Source organism: Natrix helvetica (genome assembly GCF_964273705.1).
Source record: "Natrix helvetica genome assembly, chromosome: 2".
In the NCBI taxonomy this organism is placed as follows: domain Eukaryota; kingdom Metazoa; phylum Chordata; class Lepidosauria; order Squamata; family Natricidae; genus Natrix; species Natrix helvetica.
The window spans coordinates 296,244,664-296,264,531 of NC_138552.1; the positions used below are offsets into that span (position 1 = coordinate 296,244,664).

Sequence of the window (19,868 nt, forward strand, 5' to 3'; positions counted from 1 at the left end):
GTTTAATTGGTTTATCATTAATTTAAATGAAGTTATTGAAAAAGAAATCAGGATAGTTAGGTGTAGAGCATTTAATTAGAATAAAAAATATGTATGCTTCTTTAATCCTACTTAACAGAATAATATAAAGAGACTCTAAATCCTAAATCAAAACACTTAGCAACAAGTCATACTTAATGCAATCTATTTTTAATTTTATCAAATTTATAGGCTAAATTAAAGCTACCATTTCTAGGCAGCTTACAAATGTAAAACAATTATATTATTTAAACTTTAATAACACCACCCCCACCCCCACACACATATAAAGACAATAAAACCAACAGCAAAATTGCAAAAAAAAGAAATCAGGAATATATAGGTTGACATTAGAAATGTCTGTTGCATAAGAAATCAACTACCAAACACATCCTGTACAGATATTTTAAAACATTATTTCGGTTAGATCTTAGATGTTCTTTTGTGATGCTGTATGTATTTTCAGGATCACAACTAATTTTAACTAATTGAACATACTTGTTCAGCTGCTATACCAAAGCTAACTATTGGCCTAACATGCAATCCTTTGTTCAATTTAATTCAAACCTTTATTGTCAGAGTACATGTGTACAATGAGATTGGCTGAGCCTCCCTTTGTGCACCCCACGACCCAATACAACTCACAGTGAAAGTAAAAAAATCCCGAACTCGGTGAATCCTACTAACAAACACACAATGCTATTGCACTATCAACAGCAACACCAAAAGCACCTAATTTAGCCATGGAAACATCTGTCACAAATAGAGACATCAGCACAACTAGTTTTAATTGCCTCAACGTATCTACATTTCTTCATAAGGAAACCTTACTATTCATAAGAATGGAATATGATATTCTCTTTGTTTACCTGCTCTTCTACATGCAATCTTTTACAACCTTTTCTAGCAGTTGAGTATTTCATAAATGATTGCAACAGAAGCCTGGGTCTCATTCTTCATTGTGAAAGGCCTGGATGAATAACCTGGTTCTTACAAGCAGAATTCAGGATAACAGAGTTGGAAGCAACAGCAGTATATGTGTGTGTAAGAGGGGGGGGGGGGTTCCTAGGTTTTTTTGGGGTGTGTGTGTCATTTTTAAGGTTCTATTATAGAAGGCACATTTCCATAGTTCCAATAGATAATATTTAATTGAAGGAATTGGAAGTGTGCCAACCCTGCAGGATCTAACTATGGTACATCCTAGGCAGATGTTGAGGGAGGCAGTTTCAGTGTTTCCTAGATCAAAGAGACCTTCAGTCCATCAGTCATTCCTTGTCAGTTCGCAGCTTGACCTCTCTATGTGGGGCTACCCTTGAAGACCCCCCAGAAACATCAACTGGTCCTAAGTGCAGGCATGGTTCAATATGTCCATGCAACACTTCTGCTTCACAAGCTGGTTTGATGGTTTATTTCTGAGCACAATTCCAAGTGCTGGTTATTCCTCCTAAAGCCGACATGCCACAGGGCCTGGTTACTTGTGGGACAACCTGTCTCCCATATTAATCAGAATAAGACCAGCTGCATCCATCCATCTTCAAGTGGAATGTATAGCATTCTTCTAACTTTGCGGATCCAGAGGGAACCTCAACCATTTGCAAAATGCCCAAACAAGCCATACTACAAGTGCTTTGGCTTAACATGTGCTCCGTATAGGTCAGGGGTGTCCAAACTTGGGAACTTTAAGACTTGTGGACTTCAACTCCCAGAATTCCCCAGGCAGGCTGGCTGGGGAATTCTGGGAGTTGAAGTCCACAAGTCTTAAAGTTCCCAAGTTTGGACACCCCTAGTATAGGTAGTCCCTGACGTACAACAGTGCATTTAGCGACAGTTCAAAGTTACAATAGTACTGAAAAAAGGGACTAATGACCAGTTTTCAAACAACCACTGCAACAGCATCCCCATTTCATATGATTTTAACTGAGAAACTTGGCAACTAGCTCATATTTATGACGGTTGCAGTATCCCAGGGCCACATGATCCCCTTTTGTGACCTTCTGACAAGCAAACTCAATGGGGAAGCCAGATTCACTTAACAACTGGTTTACTACAACTGCAATGATTAATTTAACAACCACAGCGATTCACTTAACAACAGTGACAAGAAAAGCCGTAAAGGGGGGGGGGAACAACTCAATTAACAAATGTCTCACTTAAAAACGTAAATTTTGGGCTCAATTGTGGTTGTAACTCAAGAATTAGTTATACTAGTTAAACCTGATGGTTTCCTGATATGTTGCTTTACTGGGTACAACATTGACATTTAAACAAGCAGAATCAACAGCCACCACTGGCCCTGTTGCTAGGATACTTTCTTTTCAGTAGCATATTTCTCTATAAGGCAGTTTCTTTCCAACATTATCTATGCCGCTCTGCATCAAGACTCCGCTCAATTAGCTGGCAACCAACTCAGTTGAGCAACCTACCTTCTACATCATACCACTGAGCTCCGTTGGTGATGCCATCTTTGAAGGTTTCTTTCTCTTCGCCAGGACAGTTTGGGGTGCCCGTTTTCATAATGGGATGGTTTGATGCGTAGGCTTTTGCCAGGTATTTGAAAACTTCGTCGTCAGCCGATTTACTGTATATCCCAGAGGACTTGTGTGACTTTGAGTCATCAAATGGATAGCTTGCAACAACGGTTCCCCCATGAAAGTTCCCAGAAAGCACAAACCTGTATTTAAAAACAACAACAGAACAACACTAATCAAAATCTCAACAGTTTGGAGGTAAAGAGTATTTATTTTCCTACTAAAGTAGTTGTATTTGAATCAGCAGCAGCAAAACCAAATTGCAGAAACGTCAATGGATGCCTGAAAGCTATGTAACCTCACAATGAAAAAGGGGGCATGCCCTAAATATAGCAGATCGAGTGCAGAAGATGAGGAGGGGATTCTAGCTTTATTTAAATATCCGTTCTTTTTGTTACTTTCTTTCCAGCAGTGCAAAAAGGATATGATACCGTTCAATGTTAAGCAAGCTAGCATCAAAAAAAATCTTTTTAAGAAGTTATGTGCCAACCAGAACATTACATTATATATTGAAAAATTATGAACAGGATTCACATGTTTATTAATTACTTCAGTAATTTATTCATAGGCTACTTTTAAAACCAAAGCATTCATAAGAAGATCAATCAGAATAGAGCTGGAAGGGACCTTGGAGGTCTTCTAGTCCAGCCTCCACAACTGATTGTCCTCACTGTTAGTAAAAAACAACAACAAACCTCTTTTAATATGTCCTGTCTGTAAGCCTCCCAGAGTCACATTATCAACGAGATGGGCGACATATAGATTTTAATAAATAATGACCTGGGGGATTCTAAGTCAATCCCTCTCGCTTGGCCTGCTTGATCTGGGAGTGAAAGAGCTTAACAAGGAGCAGGGAAACCCACATTCTACTCTCCTTTCGGCTCCTTGGGGGATTCTACACAAGTCCCTAACTACCAGCCTCAGAACCATTGCAGGGTGGTGGAGAAATTGCAATACTTGACCAGGAGTAGGGAGACGCAGGTTGTGTCCTCTCCCCAGCTAATAAGCTGCATGGGTGACTCCAATTTTTGAAAGGTTATTGTAAGAGAAAATAGGACTCGTATGCACGTCAAAACAAGCACACACTAAACAATGATCATTTATTTTAAACCATTAGTTTGGCTTCTGGTCAAGGTGCCGGCCTAAAAACCAGGAGACTGAGAGTTCTAGTCCACACTTAGCAATGAAAGGCAGCTTGGTGGCTTTGAGCCAATCACCAGGAACCAGTGAGTTCTAGTCTGGCCTCAGGCATGAAATCCAACTGGGTAACTTTGGGTCAGTCCCTCTCTCTCAGCCCAACCCACCTCACAGGATTGTTATTTTGGGAGAAACAGGAGGAAGAAGGAATATTAGGTATGCCGATGGTCTTAAGTTATTGAGGTGCATCAACATTTCATTTCAATGTCAGTATGCAAAAAATGACAATAACGTTTATGTAACTTATAGAGTCATAAGAGCCCAGCAAAATATATAAATAAATGTGTGTTAGATTTTTATATTATATATAAATATATGAGGGGTCCTTGGTGCTCTCTAAGCTTGCTTGTTTTCTTGCAGATGTTTCATTACATTTAATTTCACAATGTACAGACAGATTTAATCATAGTTTCATTGGGAAAATATGACATTCTAGACCCGTGATGGCAAACCAATGACACACATGCCGGAAGTGGCATACGGAGCCATGTTGCCTGGCACATGTGGCGCTGCCCGTTCCTCTTCCGGGTTTCTGGCACACATGCGCGTGTGATGATGCATGCAATGACACCATTGTGCATGCAGTAGTGCCGGAAACTGGAAAAGCTGGTCTTCCGTTTTCCAGCATGAGCATGCACGCTGGCAAGCTGGTCATCAAGTGTGCATGCACGCCAGTAACTGAAAGACTCACTGGTCGGAAGATCATTTTCTGGCACATACATGCCCCATGGGCAGCACCTCTTCCGGGTAGCGGCCCTGACGAGTGTGTGCACGCTCTCAGTGCCGAAAAGGTTTGCCATCACTGTTCTGGACCAAGCCAAGTCCCAAAACACCAGGGAATTTCCAGAAGCCATCAAATCGGCCATCAATAGACACATAGATATTAACAATACCTATATAGACTAGGCAAGAGACTGTCACTCAGCCTCAAAAGGAACCCAAAAATCTCTCCATCAGCAATTAGCACCCAGATCAGCATAGATTGACGCCAAGGTTAACATCAGACTACCAATCAAGTAAACAACACCCCAATCAAGAAATTGCCAAAGAAGCCAACAGGAAACAATCCAACCAAAGAATGTCTAAGACCACCCCCACCAACACTTGACAGGGCAAGGCATAAGAATATAAACTGACAGCAAACTCCTTACTGGCATTGATGATGTTGCCTAGTTGGGTCATGAAACGTCTGCAAGAAAACAAGCAAGCTCAGAAAGCACCAAGGATCTCTCGTGCCAACCCTGAGCTAGAAATATTCTCTCTCTCACACACACACAACCTATATATACACATCTATATACATATACGTTTGTGTGTGTGCATATTCCTTGACTTACACTACATTTAATGACCGTTCAAAGTTATTATGGCACTGAAGAGTGATTTATGACTATTTTTCACACATACAACTGTTGCAGCATCCTCGTGGTCGTAAGTCACTTTTCAGTGCCATTGCAACTTTGAATGGTCACTAAATGGACTGCCAGTCAAGGACATGTGTGTTTGCATGTATGTACATATATGTATATATTACACACACACACACACACACTCTAAATAATAAGTGCTGCATTATTCCTAGTTGTGGTGGCCACGCCCCTCTGAGTTGGGCAGTGCAAACACTGGATATATATATATATGCATATGTATATGTGTATGTATGTATTTGTGTTGCAACCCCTGGTATGCCCACAATACATATCTGCCCACAATACATACCTATTTCACAATAACACAAATACATACCTATTTCCCTGGCCTAGCTGATAAGGAAGAGAACCTATGGCTTAGTGGCAATTACATCAGCCTAATATGCAATACAGCCCTGGTTCGATTCCCAGTAAGGGTATGGCTAGCTGATGAGACCTAAATAGGTTGAAATAGATGTATACTAGTCTCCCTTTATTTATCAGCACAAATACAACACACACACACATATATTTGTGTGTGTGTGTGTTGCATTTGTGCTGATAAATAAAGGGAGACTAGTATACATCTATTTCAAGTTATTCCTTCCCATATTTCGGCATACCAGGTGCTTTGATGTGTGTGTGTGTGTGTGTGTGTGTATTACATACATCTATACACACTAAACCCTAAATGAGGGGGCGTGGCCACCACTAGCAACAAGGCGGCGCTTCAAAGCGCAGACCCGGCAAGCCCCGCCCCCCACGTGCGCTTCTTCGTCTTGCTCCTCTTCTTGCTCACCGGTTGCGCCGCATCCACTCCATCAGCGCGCGCACTTCGGGCACGGCGGCCAGGTCAGGCTGCACGGCGCCGAACTGGTCGGGGAAGCTGCGGTTGAGGTCTCGGCCGCGCCCGTTCTCCCTCCCGCCGGTCCCTTGGCAGTCGCCTTCCCGGGATCGCGCGAAGCCGTCCGGGTTGAGGCTGGGCAGAAGGAAGAGGTCGGTGGCGTTGAGGAGGCGGCGGGCGCGGGGCTCCCCGCGGGCCCAGCCGGCCACCAGCTCCTGGGCCAGGCGCACCAGCAGCTGCCGGCCCAGCGTCTCGTCGCCGTGCATGTTGGCCACCAGCTTCACCTGAGGGCGGCCCGCCAAGGGAGGCCCGCCGCCGTCCGCGCCTTCGTCCCCCGGGAGGCCTTCGCTGAGGCGCAGCACCCACAGCTCGCGCCCCTGGCTGGAGCGGCCGATAGAGAAGCGCCGCGCCAGGCCCCGCGGAGCCTCCTCCTCACACAGCCGCCTCAGCGTCTCGCCCAGCTCGGCCTCGTCCAAGTAATGCGGGGCCTCCGAGGAAGAAGAAGCGGCGGCCTCGGCCTTCTTGATATGCGCCGCCGCGCGGGCCCCGCCGCCCCGCCACGAGAGCAACAAAAGGAGCGGAATCCATGGCCTCCAAGTCGCGCCGCGCCGGTCTCGACCCGCCATAACGCCCCGCTTCGTTTCTGACAGGTCTCCGCCGCCTCAGCGAGGAAAACGCTCCTGAGGTAACTCGACACCCGATTGGTGCTCCGGGAAGAGAGCGGCCGGCCAATCGCAAAGGGGCGTGAAAGTATCCACTAGGGAGATTCTCAGGTAGCCAATGAGGGCGCGAGGATGTCGCGGTGGAAGGCGGGCTAAGAGCCGATAGGGCGGGACCCGAAAGGGGTGGGGATAGTTCGTTCGACGTAATCGCCGCAAGGTGGAGAGGAATGGGGAACGATACGTGGAAAGGCGGGGTGACGTAAGGGAGGAGGGGGAGGGGGCGGGCCCAAGGAGAGGTGGGCGGGAATGATGAATGATAACCAATGAGAAGGGCGATAGCAAGTGGCGGGGTGGAGTCAATGCAAGGGAGGCCGGGGTAGAAGGCGGGTCCAAGGACAGCTGGGCGGGAATAATTAATGAGGACCAATGAGAAGGGTGATAGTAGGTGGCGGCGGGCGGAGCCTAAGGTACAAACGGGTCTCTTTTCACGTGAACGGTATAGTCACGTCGGAATTGGGAAAAATCTGGAAAACTTGGTTTTATTATTTTAAAATCTTTTTCTCGAATAATATCAGTTTAAAAAATAGAGGGAGGTATAGTTTATTCGTGCTAAAGGGCCAGATTCTCTGAAAAATAATGCTAGGCTTCACTGGAGTTTAAATTAGTGCCTGAAAATTGCGTTTATCTGAAGGTTGCAGGCAAAAAATACAATAAAGTATAAACGAAATAAATAAATACAATAAAACACTGAGCGTGATTATTTTTCCACCTTTTGCAACTAGTTGTGCATTGTCTTTGCAGGTAAACGACGCCATTGATTAGGCTGTGAAGTTGATAGGGTCACCTTGGGTCAAATGCATCTCTCTCTGAATGTGTGAGTGAATTGAGTTTCACAGTGGGAAGAGTTGTGGCTTATGCGAGACAAAATGAAGCTTAAATAAAACACTCCTCTCTTATTTTCAGGATCTGCTTTATGTACCAGTAGAAAAATACCAATTAAAAAAAAACATTCACAAAAATTGCACTTGAGCTAATGTCTTTTTTAGTATTTAGTATTAGTATTTTTTTAAAAGAAATTCATTTAATTATTCTGCAAGAGACATCCTGCTTTTAGGTACATTTTTCTTTTTTGTGTCTTTCAGTCACTATTGACTCCTACGTAGCAACTACAGGTACTCTTGACTTACAATAGTTCATTTACAACATTCCAAGTTACAATGGCACTAAAAAAAGTGAGATAAGGCTGTTTTTCATACTTACAGCCACTCCGGCATCCCCGTGTGATCAAAATTCAGCCACTTGGCAACTGGCTCATATTTATGACAGTTGCAGTGTCCTGGGTTCAGGTGATCCCCTTTTGCGACCTTCTGACCAGCAAGTTCAATGGGGGAAGCCGGATTCACTTAACAACCATGTTACTAACTTAACACCTGCAGTGATTCACTTAACCACTGTGGCAAGAAAGGTCGTAAAATGGGGCAAAACTCACTTAATGAATGTTTCACTTAGCAATAGAAATTTTGGGTCATAAATCAACGACTAACCTGTACTGGTTCAGTCCTTGCAGTTTTCTTCCTGGAGCTGAGAGAGTCCAAAGTCACCCAGGCAGCCTTCGTGTTTAAGGCAGGATTAGAACTCACCATCTTCGAGCTTCTAGCCTCGTGCCTTCACCGCTACACCAAATTGGCTCCCCTGGGTACATATCATAGAAACAGGCAAAACCAACCACAATCCCAAAGGAATTCAGAATGCTCTGATATATATATATATTATTTTTTATACACATGCTAAAATGTATGTGTGTGTCTGTATATGCAGCGATTTTATTTCTCGGATATTTTCATCCTCTCCCTTTTCCTCTCTCTCTCTCTCTCTCCCTCCCTCCCTCTCTTTCTCTCTCTCTCTCTCACACACACACAAATCCACTCAATATATATCCATTTTTCATTTAGGTTCAATATCCAAGATAAACAAGTTTGAGATGGAGTTGTCTTTACATGATTTACTGAAATTACTTGACGTTAGCTAGGAATAACCTAGAATCCTAGGGTTGCGAGGGATCTTGGAGGTCATCTAGTCCAGGGATCCTCAACCCCCCATCTGTGGCATGCAGGCAGCATGTGAAATCAGGGGCCCTCTGGCCCAGTGGTGGGATTCAAAAATTTTGACTACCTGTTCTGTGGGTGTTATTGGTGGGCGTGGCAGGGGAAGGATACTGCAAAATCCCCATTCCCAATCAGCTGGAACCGGGAGGCAAAGAATAGATGGGGGCGTGGCCAGCCAGAGATGGTATTTGCCAGTTCTCCAAACTACTCAACATTTCCACTACAGGTTCTCCAGAACTGGTCAGAACCTGCTGGAAGAACCTTTCCCCACCAAACCAGTCCCTGGGGCCCAAAGGATTGGGGGCCACTGATGTAATCCAAACCCCTGCCCAAGGCTGCAGACTTTATAACCAGGGACTCCAAACTTGGCTACTTTTAAGATATGTGGACTTCAACTCCCAGAATTCCCCAGCCAGCAATTCTGGGAGTTAAAGTCCACGAGTCTTAAATGTGTCCAAGCTTGGAGATCGCCTGCTTTATACCATCCCAAATAAATGGTTGCCCAATCTTTGGCTCCTCCGATGGACAGCAAGAGACTTAAAAGCCAAAACTCTCCCACCTACGGTGACACAGCAGTGGTGGGTCTTATCCAGGACAACAATGAAGATGCTTATACCCTGTTTCCCTGAAAATAAGCCCTCCCCGGATAATAAGCCCAATCAGGGAGTTTTGAGCGCATGCGCTAAAATAAGCCCTCCCCCAAAATATTGCAATCCAGCAGCAGCCATGAGGTGACCACGCTCGCTGCCTCCTGCACCTCAAAAATAATAAGGCCTCCCCAAAAATAAGGTCAGGTGCTTATTTCCGGGGGTCAAAAGAAAATAAGACCCTGCCTTATTTTTGAGGAAACACAGTAGGGAAGAGGTGAAGGTTCTGGTGGACTGGTGCAATAATAGTAACTTGGTTCTAAATGTTGAATAAAAGAAAGGAGATCATCATAGATTTTAGAAAGAGACAGCACGGCCATACTCCACTCGGCATCAAGCAGAGGTGGGTTCTATCGGTTCGGCCAAGTAGGTAGTAACTCGCCGTGCCACGCCCCCAAACTGGTTCTAGCAGCGGTGGTGCCATCTTAGCTTTCATTTCTGTGCATGCACAGAACAATCTTCATTGCAAAAATTTAAATTTTTTCCCCTTTTCTAACATGTGCATGCGCATACCTTTTTGGGTGCAAATGTGCATGCACGCCGAGCAAAAGAATTTGTGCGCCAAACCGGCAGTAAGGCCAGTAGCAGCCTACCCCTGGTATCAAGGATGCAGCTGTAGAGGTGTCAACAGTATTAAGTATCTGGGGGTACAGATAACTAACTGAATTGCTCTCCCCACATGCCATCCTTAGGGAAGCATGCAAACAGGCATCTGCATTTCCTGCATTAGATGAGGACAGCGCATCTTTTTCCTTCCGTCCTGGCCACTTTTTACAGAGGCACGATGGAGAGCGTTTGAACAAACTCCGTCCCTGTTTGGTTTGTGGCAGCAGCGCCTCAGATAGAAAGTCCCTACAGAAAGTGGTGAGGACAGTGGAGAAGATTATAGGAAACGTAATTTCTAATGTTGGATTTCCCCCCTTACTAGAGGGAGCCCCCTTTGTGGAGTACTGTGAAGCTTTTACCATGGCAACTCCAATGTGCTGTACAGTAGGAGCCATTTTATGGCAGTACAGTAGAAGCCATTTAAGGCACAACAGGCTGTGTCTTAACAGAACACACACCCCAAGGGGTTTTAGGGGTGTCGTATTTATTTCCAGAGAGTAAGTCATCTATGTACCAAGTTTGGTTGAAATTGCTCGAGGCATTCCAGAGTTATGCTGGAACATACACACATACACACAGTGTCAGGGTTCCAAATAGCATCCACAATTAAACCAGAGTCCAAGGCAAAGTATTCCTCAAAATTCCAATTGATCAAGAGAGCCACGTTGGCACATCTGGGAAAACCCGAATCTGAAAGCTTCCCAGTTTTCCCCACCCAGTTGAAAGTTCAAGATCTTGCCCCACACCCACAAGTCCCATCCCATGGTCCAATCTCCCACTACCATGCTGGCAGCTTCCACCCATCCAGTTCCGGTCAGGTGCAGAGGTGCAGAGACAAAAGGATGACCTTGGCTTTCTAGAAAGGAATTTTGTTTTGGCTACCTATCATCTAACTCCATACAATCCTCCCTCCCATTTTCCCACCATAGAAAAGGCATAAAGGAATAACAGAAAGTGTGGCAGGCCAAAGAATTAAAAGAAAAGATGGCTGCAGGCCTGACAGTCAAAGTGACAATAACGTTTATTCTAAGTTCTGTCTAACTCTTCACTCTGCAGGATCGTCCTTGAGAGAATCAGCTGCTGTGAAATCCAGAAAGGCAACCCATCAGGAGGGGCAGGAGGCATTGACCCCGGGAGGTAATTTCTCCATTGGGTGGGTGGGGCAGCTGGGGCTAATGTAGGGGTGAAATGCTACTGGTTTGGGCTGGTTTGCCCGAACCAGTAGTAAAAAATGCTACTGGTTCCCAGAACTGGTAGTAAAAAAATACTTTAAAAAGTATTTTTTTAAAGTTCCGATGATGGAACGTCACACAGCTAATCTTTTTTTTTTTAAGAATTTTTTTTTACTACAGGTTCTCCGGAAATCCAGGGATGGGGTGTGTCTGTGTGTCCGTTTTTACTCCCAGCAGGCTTCCCTGAGGCCTGCTAGGCCAAAACTGAGGGGGTGGGGGGTGCAAAGAAAGAAAGAAAGAAAGAAAGAAAGAAAGAAAGAAAGAAAGAAAGAAAGAAAGAAAGAGAAAAAGAAAGGGAGGGATGGAAAAAGGACAGGAAGGAAGGACTACAATCCTGGCACTAGAAGCAGCTTCAGAGGATAATCCAGGACTGGGAGGGGCCTGGAGATCATCTAGTCCAACCCTGCTCAAGCAGGACATTGTTAAAGTGAGTTTCTGTCTTTTGATATCACAGTCACATGACTCCCTAGCCATGCCCACCCAAGTCACATGACAACCCTCACCACCACCAAGCCACGCCCACAGAACTGGTAGCAAAATATTTTAGATTTCACCACTGGGTTTATGCCACAAGTGAGGCCAACTTAAAGCCAAAATGCAGGCCGTCTCCTTGGATCAGTGACCCGTGTTCATGCCGTCTGGACCAGGGGTGTCAAACTCAAGGCCCATGGGGTACTTAGATCTGGCCCGTGGAGTGGCCCGGAAACAGCAAAGGACCAGCTCACAGTGCTTCTGTCAGCAAAAATGGAGCTCGAGGGGGCCACACACACAAACCCCGCCCCATTTTCGGCCATGACAGCCTCCTGCACCCCTCCGTCAGCAAAAACACGGCACATGTTTCCCCCAAGGTACGTTTTCGCTGGCAAAAGGCTGCAGGAGACCATCGCGGCAGACGTCTCATGACCCAACTAGGTAACGTCACCAAGGAAGGAAGGGGGGGAGGGAGGAAGGGAAAGAAGGAAGGGAAAGAAGGAAGGAAGGGTAATTGTACCAGTTTGCCCGAACCGGTAGTAAAAAATGCCAGTAGTTCCAACGATCAGCTGTGCCATGCGATTAGAAATTAGAAATCTCACGGCACAGCTGATTGTGGCACAGCTGATTATCGAAACTACCAGTTTGCCCAAACTAGTAGCAATTTGTTACTACTGGTTCGGGCAAACAGCGCACATCCACGCACGAAGCGAACCGGTAGCAGACTTCAGAGCATTTCACCCCTCCCTGCTAGGTAACGTCATCAGTGCAGGAAGGAAGGAAGGAAGATTATGAGAGGGAGGGAGAGTCTGAGGGAAGTCCTGCCTTAGCACTTGGCCACCACAGGTGACCCCCGACACGAGGGACATCGAGCTGGCCACACCCACCCTGACCACGCTCCCCGGCCCTCCCGAGGTCAAAGGCAACCCTGATGCAGCCCTCAATGAAATCGAGTTTGACACCCCTGGTCTGGACAACTGCAGCGCTCTCTCTGCGGGGCTACCCTTGGAGAGTGTTCAGAAGTTACAGCCGACACAAAATGCGGCCGCGCTGCGGGGACAATTCTTGGGGTCCCTTGGGCCGCTCATATCATGCAAACTGCCCTGGTTGCCGAACGGCTTCCGAGTCCTAGAATGGAATGGAATAGGAATAGGAATAGAACAGAAAGAGAACAGAGAATGGAATGGAATAGAGAATTAAATATAATGGAATGAATAGAACATAGAATAGAATAGAATAGAATAGAATAGAATAGAATAGAATAGAATAGAATAGAATAGCAGAGTTGGAAGGGACCTTGGAGGTCTTCTAGTCCAACCCCCTGTCAAGGCAGGAAACCCTATACCGTTTCAGACAAATGGCTATCCAACATCTTCTTAAAGACTTCCAGTGTTGGGGCATTCACAACCTCTGGAGGCAACTTCTGTTCCACTGATTAATTGTTCTAACTGTCAGGAAGTTTCTCCTCAGTTCTAGGTTGCTTCTCTCCTTGATTAGTTTCCACCCATTGCTTCTTGTTCTGCCCTCAGGTGCCTTGGAGAATAGCTTGACTCCCTCTTCTTTGGGGCAACCCCTGAGATATTGGAAGACTGCTATCATTCTCCCCTAGTCCTTCTTTCTATTAAACTAGATATACCCAGTTCCTGCAACCGTTCTTCCTATGTTTTAGTCTCCAGTCCCCTAATCCTCTTTGTTGCTCTTCTCTGCACTCTTTCTAGAGTCTCCACATCTTTTCTACATTGTGGCGACCAGAACTGAATGCAGTATTCCAAGTGTGGCCTTACCAAGGCATTATAAAGTGGTATTAACACTTCACGTGATCTTGATTCTATCCCTCTGTTGATGCAGCCTAGGACTGTGTTGGCTTTTTTGGCAGCTGCTGCACACGGCTGGCTCATATTTAAATGGTTGTCCACTAGGACTACAAGATCCCTTTCACAGTTACTACTACTGAGCAAGGTACCATCTATCCTGTACCTGTGCATTCCGTTTTCCTTGCCTAAATGTAGAACCTGACTCTTTTCACCATTGAATTTCATTTTATTAGATAGCACCAGTGGTGGGCTACGACCGGTATGCCCCAGTTCGGGTGTACTGGTGCCTGCCAGGAGCACTGGGTATCGTTCCGGTACGGTGCTCCGGAGGGCCCACCCGTCATCCTTACCTTTATTTGAGCCCTTCGGGGCTTCCACGCATGTGCGCGGATTGTACAGCGCCTGTGCAACGCTCCGCCGAACAGCTGGAAAGTCGCAGAGGCATCACAGAGCATCAGGGATGGTAAGTATTCATGCGTGAGCTGCGCCGTACCGGTTGCAATGGGATCCAGAACCCACCACTGAATAGCGCCCAATTCAAGGTGTTGGATGTCACCTTGAAGACCTTTTACTGGCCTGGGGCCGGCCTGCCTGAGAAACTGACTCACCCCGATGGGATTAACCCTCCCCACCTGAGCCAACAAAAGGAGCATGCTGCAGACCCCGTCAGTCAAGGATTTCCACCTGGGGGACTCTGGGCGCCATGGCTCCCTGGACCATTTTTTAAAAATAAATCTATTTTTTTTAAAACATAAAAAACAACATATAAAATTCTCCTCCATTATGTACAGCATGTCGTTTGGTTACAAGCTTTGTGCATCCATATTTTCAGTTACATATACAGTCACAAATTTTCCATCTGATGTGAATAGGTACCTCACTTTCATTTTACGTCATATGTTCAATTGCAGTTAATATTTCTTTCCTTTCAGCAGACCTGATTCCCTGGCATTCTTAATTATCTATTTAATGACATACCTTTGTGTAATCACTTATCTCATTCTAATTGTTTTTACAATGTAGAAGAATTTTCCAACTATTTATGTTTATACGTCACTACTTTCAATTATGCATAGTCCCACTGATCATCCATCAAGTATGTTTATGTTCATTGTTGTCCTTGTACATCATACATTCCAACAAAAATATTGTTCCTTCATTTTTAAACAAAGTATTCTAAATGCTCGTTTCATAAATATACCAATCTTTCATTACTTCCTTATTAAACTATTTATCAACAACAAAATATCTTTGTATTATACATCACTACCTAGGGTTATGCATAATATTACCAATCGTCTATTAAATGTACCCAGATTCATTATTATCATCCTTCATTTTAAAACAAAATATTCTAAATTATTCAATTCATGTGTAAGTCAATCTTTCATTGTATCATTATTAATCTGTTTAACAACATAATTGTGTAATTACTTATCTCCTTCAATTAAAAAAAACTGGAACATTTGTGCCCCCTCGAGGGGAGATCCACCCACTACCCTCTGGGCCTCGTGGAAACCTGGCCCATTGGGAACATTTCATACCGGAGGTCTTAATGGACAATGATGGTGAAGCTTTTAGGCACAAAGTGCCAAAAAGGCCACGCAGAAACGTCGCAAGCTTATCAGTGCCACGCTCCGGAAAAGCTAAACTTCTGGGTTCTGTCACGCATGCGCACCCGATGTCAGCTGGCTGGAGTGCATGCTCAGGCCAGTTTTCGGCACTGCTGCGCACACAAAGGGATCGTGGTCCAAAAAAACTGGGTTCTGATGCACATTGGCACCCCACTATCAGCTGCCCGGCGTTGCATTCGCAGGCCGTCTTTTGGCACTGCCGCACCTGCGAAAGGCAGCTGATTGTTGTGCACGCATGTGCGCCAGAAACCCAAAAGACAGGCAAGGCTGCGTGTGCCGGGTGACATGGCTTTGCGTGCTACTTTGTGCACACGTGCCATAGGTTCGCCATCAAGGGGTTAGGATAAGCTCCCCCCCCCACTTCCTCCCGGTTCTTTCTGACTTCCCATCTTTGCTCATTTTAAAATCCATGTTAGTGTTTGATGTCTTGTCCTTGTTTTCGTTAATGGGAAGCTTTCAGATTCGGGTTAATGTCAGAGTTCCAAATAGCATCCAAAATTAAATCAGAGTCCGAGGCAAAGGATTCCTCAAAGTCCCAATTTATGAAGAGATCCACGTTGGCACATCTGTGGGAAACCCGAATCTGAAAGCTTCCCGGTTTTCCCCACCCGGTTGAAAGTTCATGATCTTGCCCCCCCACACCCACAAGTCCACCCCATGGCCCAATCTCCCACTGCCATGCTGGCAGCTTCCACCCATCTAGTTCTGGTCAGGTGCAGAGGTGCAGAGACAAAGGATGACCTTGGCTTTCTAGAAAGAATGTCGTTATGGCTACCTATCATCTACCTCCATACAGTCCCCACCTCCCATTTTCCCACCATAGAAAATGCATAGCAGAAGAATAGAAAGTGTGGCAGGCCAAAGATCCAGAGGAAAAGATGGCTGCAGGCCTGACACTCTAGATGAGATGGGCTTTTTTTTTTTTTTTTTTGGAACGACCTCCCCCCAGACATTAGGACAACAACCGACCTCCGCTCCTTCCGTAGTAAACTGAAGACCCACCTGTTTCGGCTAGCCGGCCTGGCATAACTCGACAACTTTTCCACCCCTTGGTCATTTTTAATTGTTAATTTTAGCTGTTTAAATTTTTAATGTTATTGGGGTTTTAACCTTTCTGAGTATTGTAATTTATTTATTTATTTTTACCTCCTCTGTATGACACTGTTCTGACTGTTGTTTTTGTACGTCGCCCGAGTCCCTGTGGGGAGAGGGGGCGACTAATAAGTTCAAATAAATAAATAAATAATAAATAAATAAATCAAATCAAATAAAAATGAAAATACATCCAAGAGGAAGGCCTACTGCGCTGACTTACCTCCAACCTGAGGCTCCCCAGAGAAGGTATATACCCAGATGGGAAAGAATTCTCCCTAGGAGCCATTCAAGAACACCATAACAACATGCAATTTGCCTGCTGGGTGCTTGTGTTTAATTTAGGTCCCTCACCTTGCTATCTCCTTGGGGAAAACTAGCAATCAATCAGAATAGAGCTGGAAGGGACCTTGGAGGTCCTCTAGTCCAGCCCTCCTGCTCAAGCAGGAGGCCCTTTGAGATAGGTGACTGCCCAGTCTTTTCTTAAAAGCCTCCAGTGATGGAGCGCCCAATTTCTGGTGGCAAGCTGTTCCACAGACTAATTGTCCTCACTGTCAGGAAATGCCTCCTTAATTCCAGGTTGCTTCTCTCCTTGAGGAGTTTCCCTCCGTTGCTTCTCGTCCTGCCTTCGGGTGCTTTGGAGAAGAGGTTGACCCCCTCTTCTTCAGGGCAGCCCCTCAAATACTGGAATACAGTCTCATGTCACCCCAAGTCCTTCTTTACTCTGGACTAGCCAAATCCTCCAAGCAATCTTCCTATGTTTTATCTCCAGGCCCTTGATCATCTTGGATGCACTTGGTTGCAATCCGTTTAGAATCCGTTGCCCTGTTCACCTCATGTCGTTGCGTCTCTGAGCATTGACATCCCATTGAAGCAGGGACGTCTCAATTTGGGAACTTTATTAAGACGGTGGACTTCAACTCCCAGAAATCCCTGTGAGCAGGGAAGGTTGGGCCTGAAAAGGACGTGTGATTCTGACTGGCTGATATAGACAATTTAAATATAGAATAAGAGAGTTGGAAGGGACCTTGGAGGTCTTCTAGTCCAACCCCCTGCTCAAGCAGGAGACCCCAGACCATTTCAATCAATCAATCAATCAGAATAGAGCTGGAAGGGGCCTTGGAGGTGTTCTAGTCCAGCCCCCCTGCTCAAGCAGGAGACCCAAGATCATTCCAGACAAATCGTTGTCCAGTCACTTCTTAAAAACCTCCAGAGAAGGAAGGAAGGAAGGAAGGATAACCAAGTTGGAAGGAACCTTGGAGATCATCTAGTAGTCTAACCCCCTGCTCAAGCAGGAGACCCTACACCATTTCTGACAGTTGGCAGTCCAAACTCTTCTTGAAAGCCTTCAGGGATGAAGCTCCCACTACTTCTGAAGGCAAGCCATTCTACTGAATTACAGAGTAACACGAGTTGGAAGGGACCTTGGAGGTCATCTAGTCCAACCTCCTGCCCAAGCAGGAAACCATATACTATTTCAGACAACTGGCAGTCCAGTCTCTTCTTGAAAGCCTCCAGGGATGAAGCTCCCACAACTTCCGAAGGCAACTTCTGTTCCATGGGTTGATTTTTCTCACTTGTCAGAAAATGTCTCCTTATTTCCAGGTTGAATCTCTCCCTGCTCAGTTTCCATCCATTGTTCCTTGTCTGGTCTTTGAGTGCTTTGGAGAATAGCTTGACCCCCTCCTCTTCTCTCTGGCAGCCCCTCAAATATTGCAAGACCATTATCATGTCTCCCCTGGTCCTTCTCTTCACTAGACTAGCCATGCCCAGTTCCTGCAACTGTTTTTCATGTTTTAACCTCCAGTCCCTAATCCTCTTTGTTGCCCTTCTCTGTACTCTTTCCAGAGTGTCAACAACTTTTTCACATCGTGGCAACCAAATCTGGATGCAAATATTCCAAGTGTGGCCTTCCCAGTGATGAAGGTCCCACAACTTCTGAAGGCAACTCCTGTTCCATGGGTTGATTGTTCTCACTGTCAGAAAATTTCTTCTTAATCCCAGGTTAAATCTCTCCTTGGTCAGTTTCCATCCATTATTCCTTGTCCGGCCTTCAGGTGCTTCAGGTGCTTTGGAAAATATCTTGACCCCCCCGCCTCTCTGGGGCAGCCCCTCAATTATTTTTTATAGTGTAATGACCAAATAGCTTCACCCCCTCCTCTCTGGGAGCCCCCCCAATATTGAAAGATGCTCTCCTGTCTCCCCTGGTCCTTCTCTTCCCTAGACTAGTCAGGCCCAGTTCCTGCAACTGTTCATTGTATGTTTGAGCCTCCAGTCCCCTAATCCTCTTGGTTCCTCTTCTCTGCACTCTTTCTAGAGTCTCCGCATACTTTTTATAGAATGGTGACCAAAACTGAATGCATTACTCTAGGTGTGGCCTTACTAAGGCTTGATAGTGGTGTTAGTACCTTCCTTGATCTTGATTTAGATGCAACCTCAGGTCTGACTAGAACTGTGGGGGGAATTCAGCACGGGGGGGGGCTCCTTAGTTGTGCCAAACCCTGCTGGTTTTTTCCTGTTGCAATCTTTACCCCTATTTGAAACCAGATCTAAGAGGACGAGGGCAGAATAAAGCTAGCTCTCCTTATCCCATTCTCAATCGCCTTCCCTCTCAATCCTGTTGTGGCGTCGGGTTACGGGCCAGATGCCACCGGCTGTGAGTAATTCATTCCTTTCTGTCGAAAAAACAGCAACAACAGTTGTGTTTGATTTTTCATCGCGAGTTCCACCTCCGGCCTCTTCCTCTTTTCCCTGGAACGGGCAGCCGATGCAAAGCAAGCGATGGGAGGGGAAGCGCACACCTCCCCGGGTTCCTGGTTTTATCCGCTGGGTTGGCCTGATGCTTTCTCTGCGGAGGCCGTCGGTTCCAAAGGCCGTAGAAGGAAATGCCGCAGGAATGCTGGTCCCCAGGGGACATAGAATCCTAGAATACCAGAGCTGGGAGAGACCTTGGAGGCCATCTAGTCCAACCCCCTGCTCAAGCTGGCGACCTTAAACCACTTCAGACAGGAGGCTGTCCAGTCTCTTCTTAAAAAACCTCCAGCGATGAAGCACCCACAACTTCATTTTTTTTTAAAAAAAATTATTCTCTTACATAACCTTTTAAGTATACATTCACATAGTTGTTATTTTTCTATACATTTATCATTCTTATACATTTATTATTTCATTTAATAGGTTATAATATACCATTTGGGCTGCTTTATTTACCGTCCCTTCTTCCTGTTATAGCACCACCTCATTTTCCCTTTCTTTTCTCCCTCCCTCCCTTCTCTTCTTTCTTCCTTCTACCTCCCCCTTCCTTCTTCCCTTGCCTTTCTCCCACTCCTCCTCTTCCTCTTCCCCTTCCTACCCTCTCTCCTTCTCTTTCTCTTCCTTCCATCCTCCTCTCCTCCCCCTCCTTCCGTTGCCTTTCTCCCACTCCTCCTCTTCCTCTTCCCCTTCCTACCCTCTCTCCTTCTCTTTCTCTCCCTTCCATCCTCCTCTCCTCTCCCTTCCTTCTTCCCTTGCCTTTCTCCCACTCCTCCTCTTCCTCTTCCCCTTCCCACCCTCTCTCCTTCTCTAGCACCCACAACTTCTGTTCCACTGGTTAATTGTCCTCACTGTGAG

The 19,868-nt window shown here is 45.7% G+C and overlaps 1 protein-coding gene and 1 long non-coding RNA gene across 2 annotated transcripts in view; one reads left to right on the forward strand and one right to left on the reverse strand.

Annotated features, from left to right (window-relative positions):
* The window catches only part of CPD (carboxypeptidase D), a 51,042-nt gene extending 44,313 nt beyond the window's left edge, over nucleotides 1-6,729 (reverse strand). The window contains exons 1-2 of the mRNA XM_081945384.1: nucleotides 5,952-6,729; nucleotides 2,442-2,689 (exon numbers count right to left, since the gene is read on the reverse strand). Coding sequence (XP_081801510.1) covers nucleotides 2,442-2,689; nucleotides 5,952-6,622 — 919 coding nt within the window. The 5' untranslated portion in view covers nucleotides 6,623-6,729. The remainder of the gene's footprint in view (nucleotides 1-2,441; nucleotides 2,690-5,951) is intronic.
* LOC309388305 overlaps nucleotides 1-19,868 on the forward strand; it is a 393,048-nt gene that overhangs the window by 300,987 nt on the left and 72,193 nt on the right. The gene's annotated exons all lie outside the window — the stretch shown is intronic.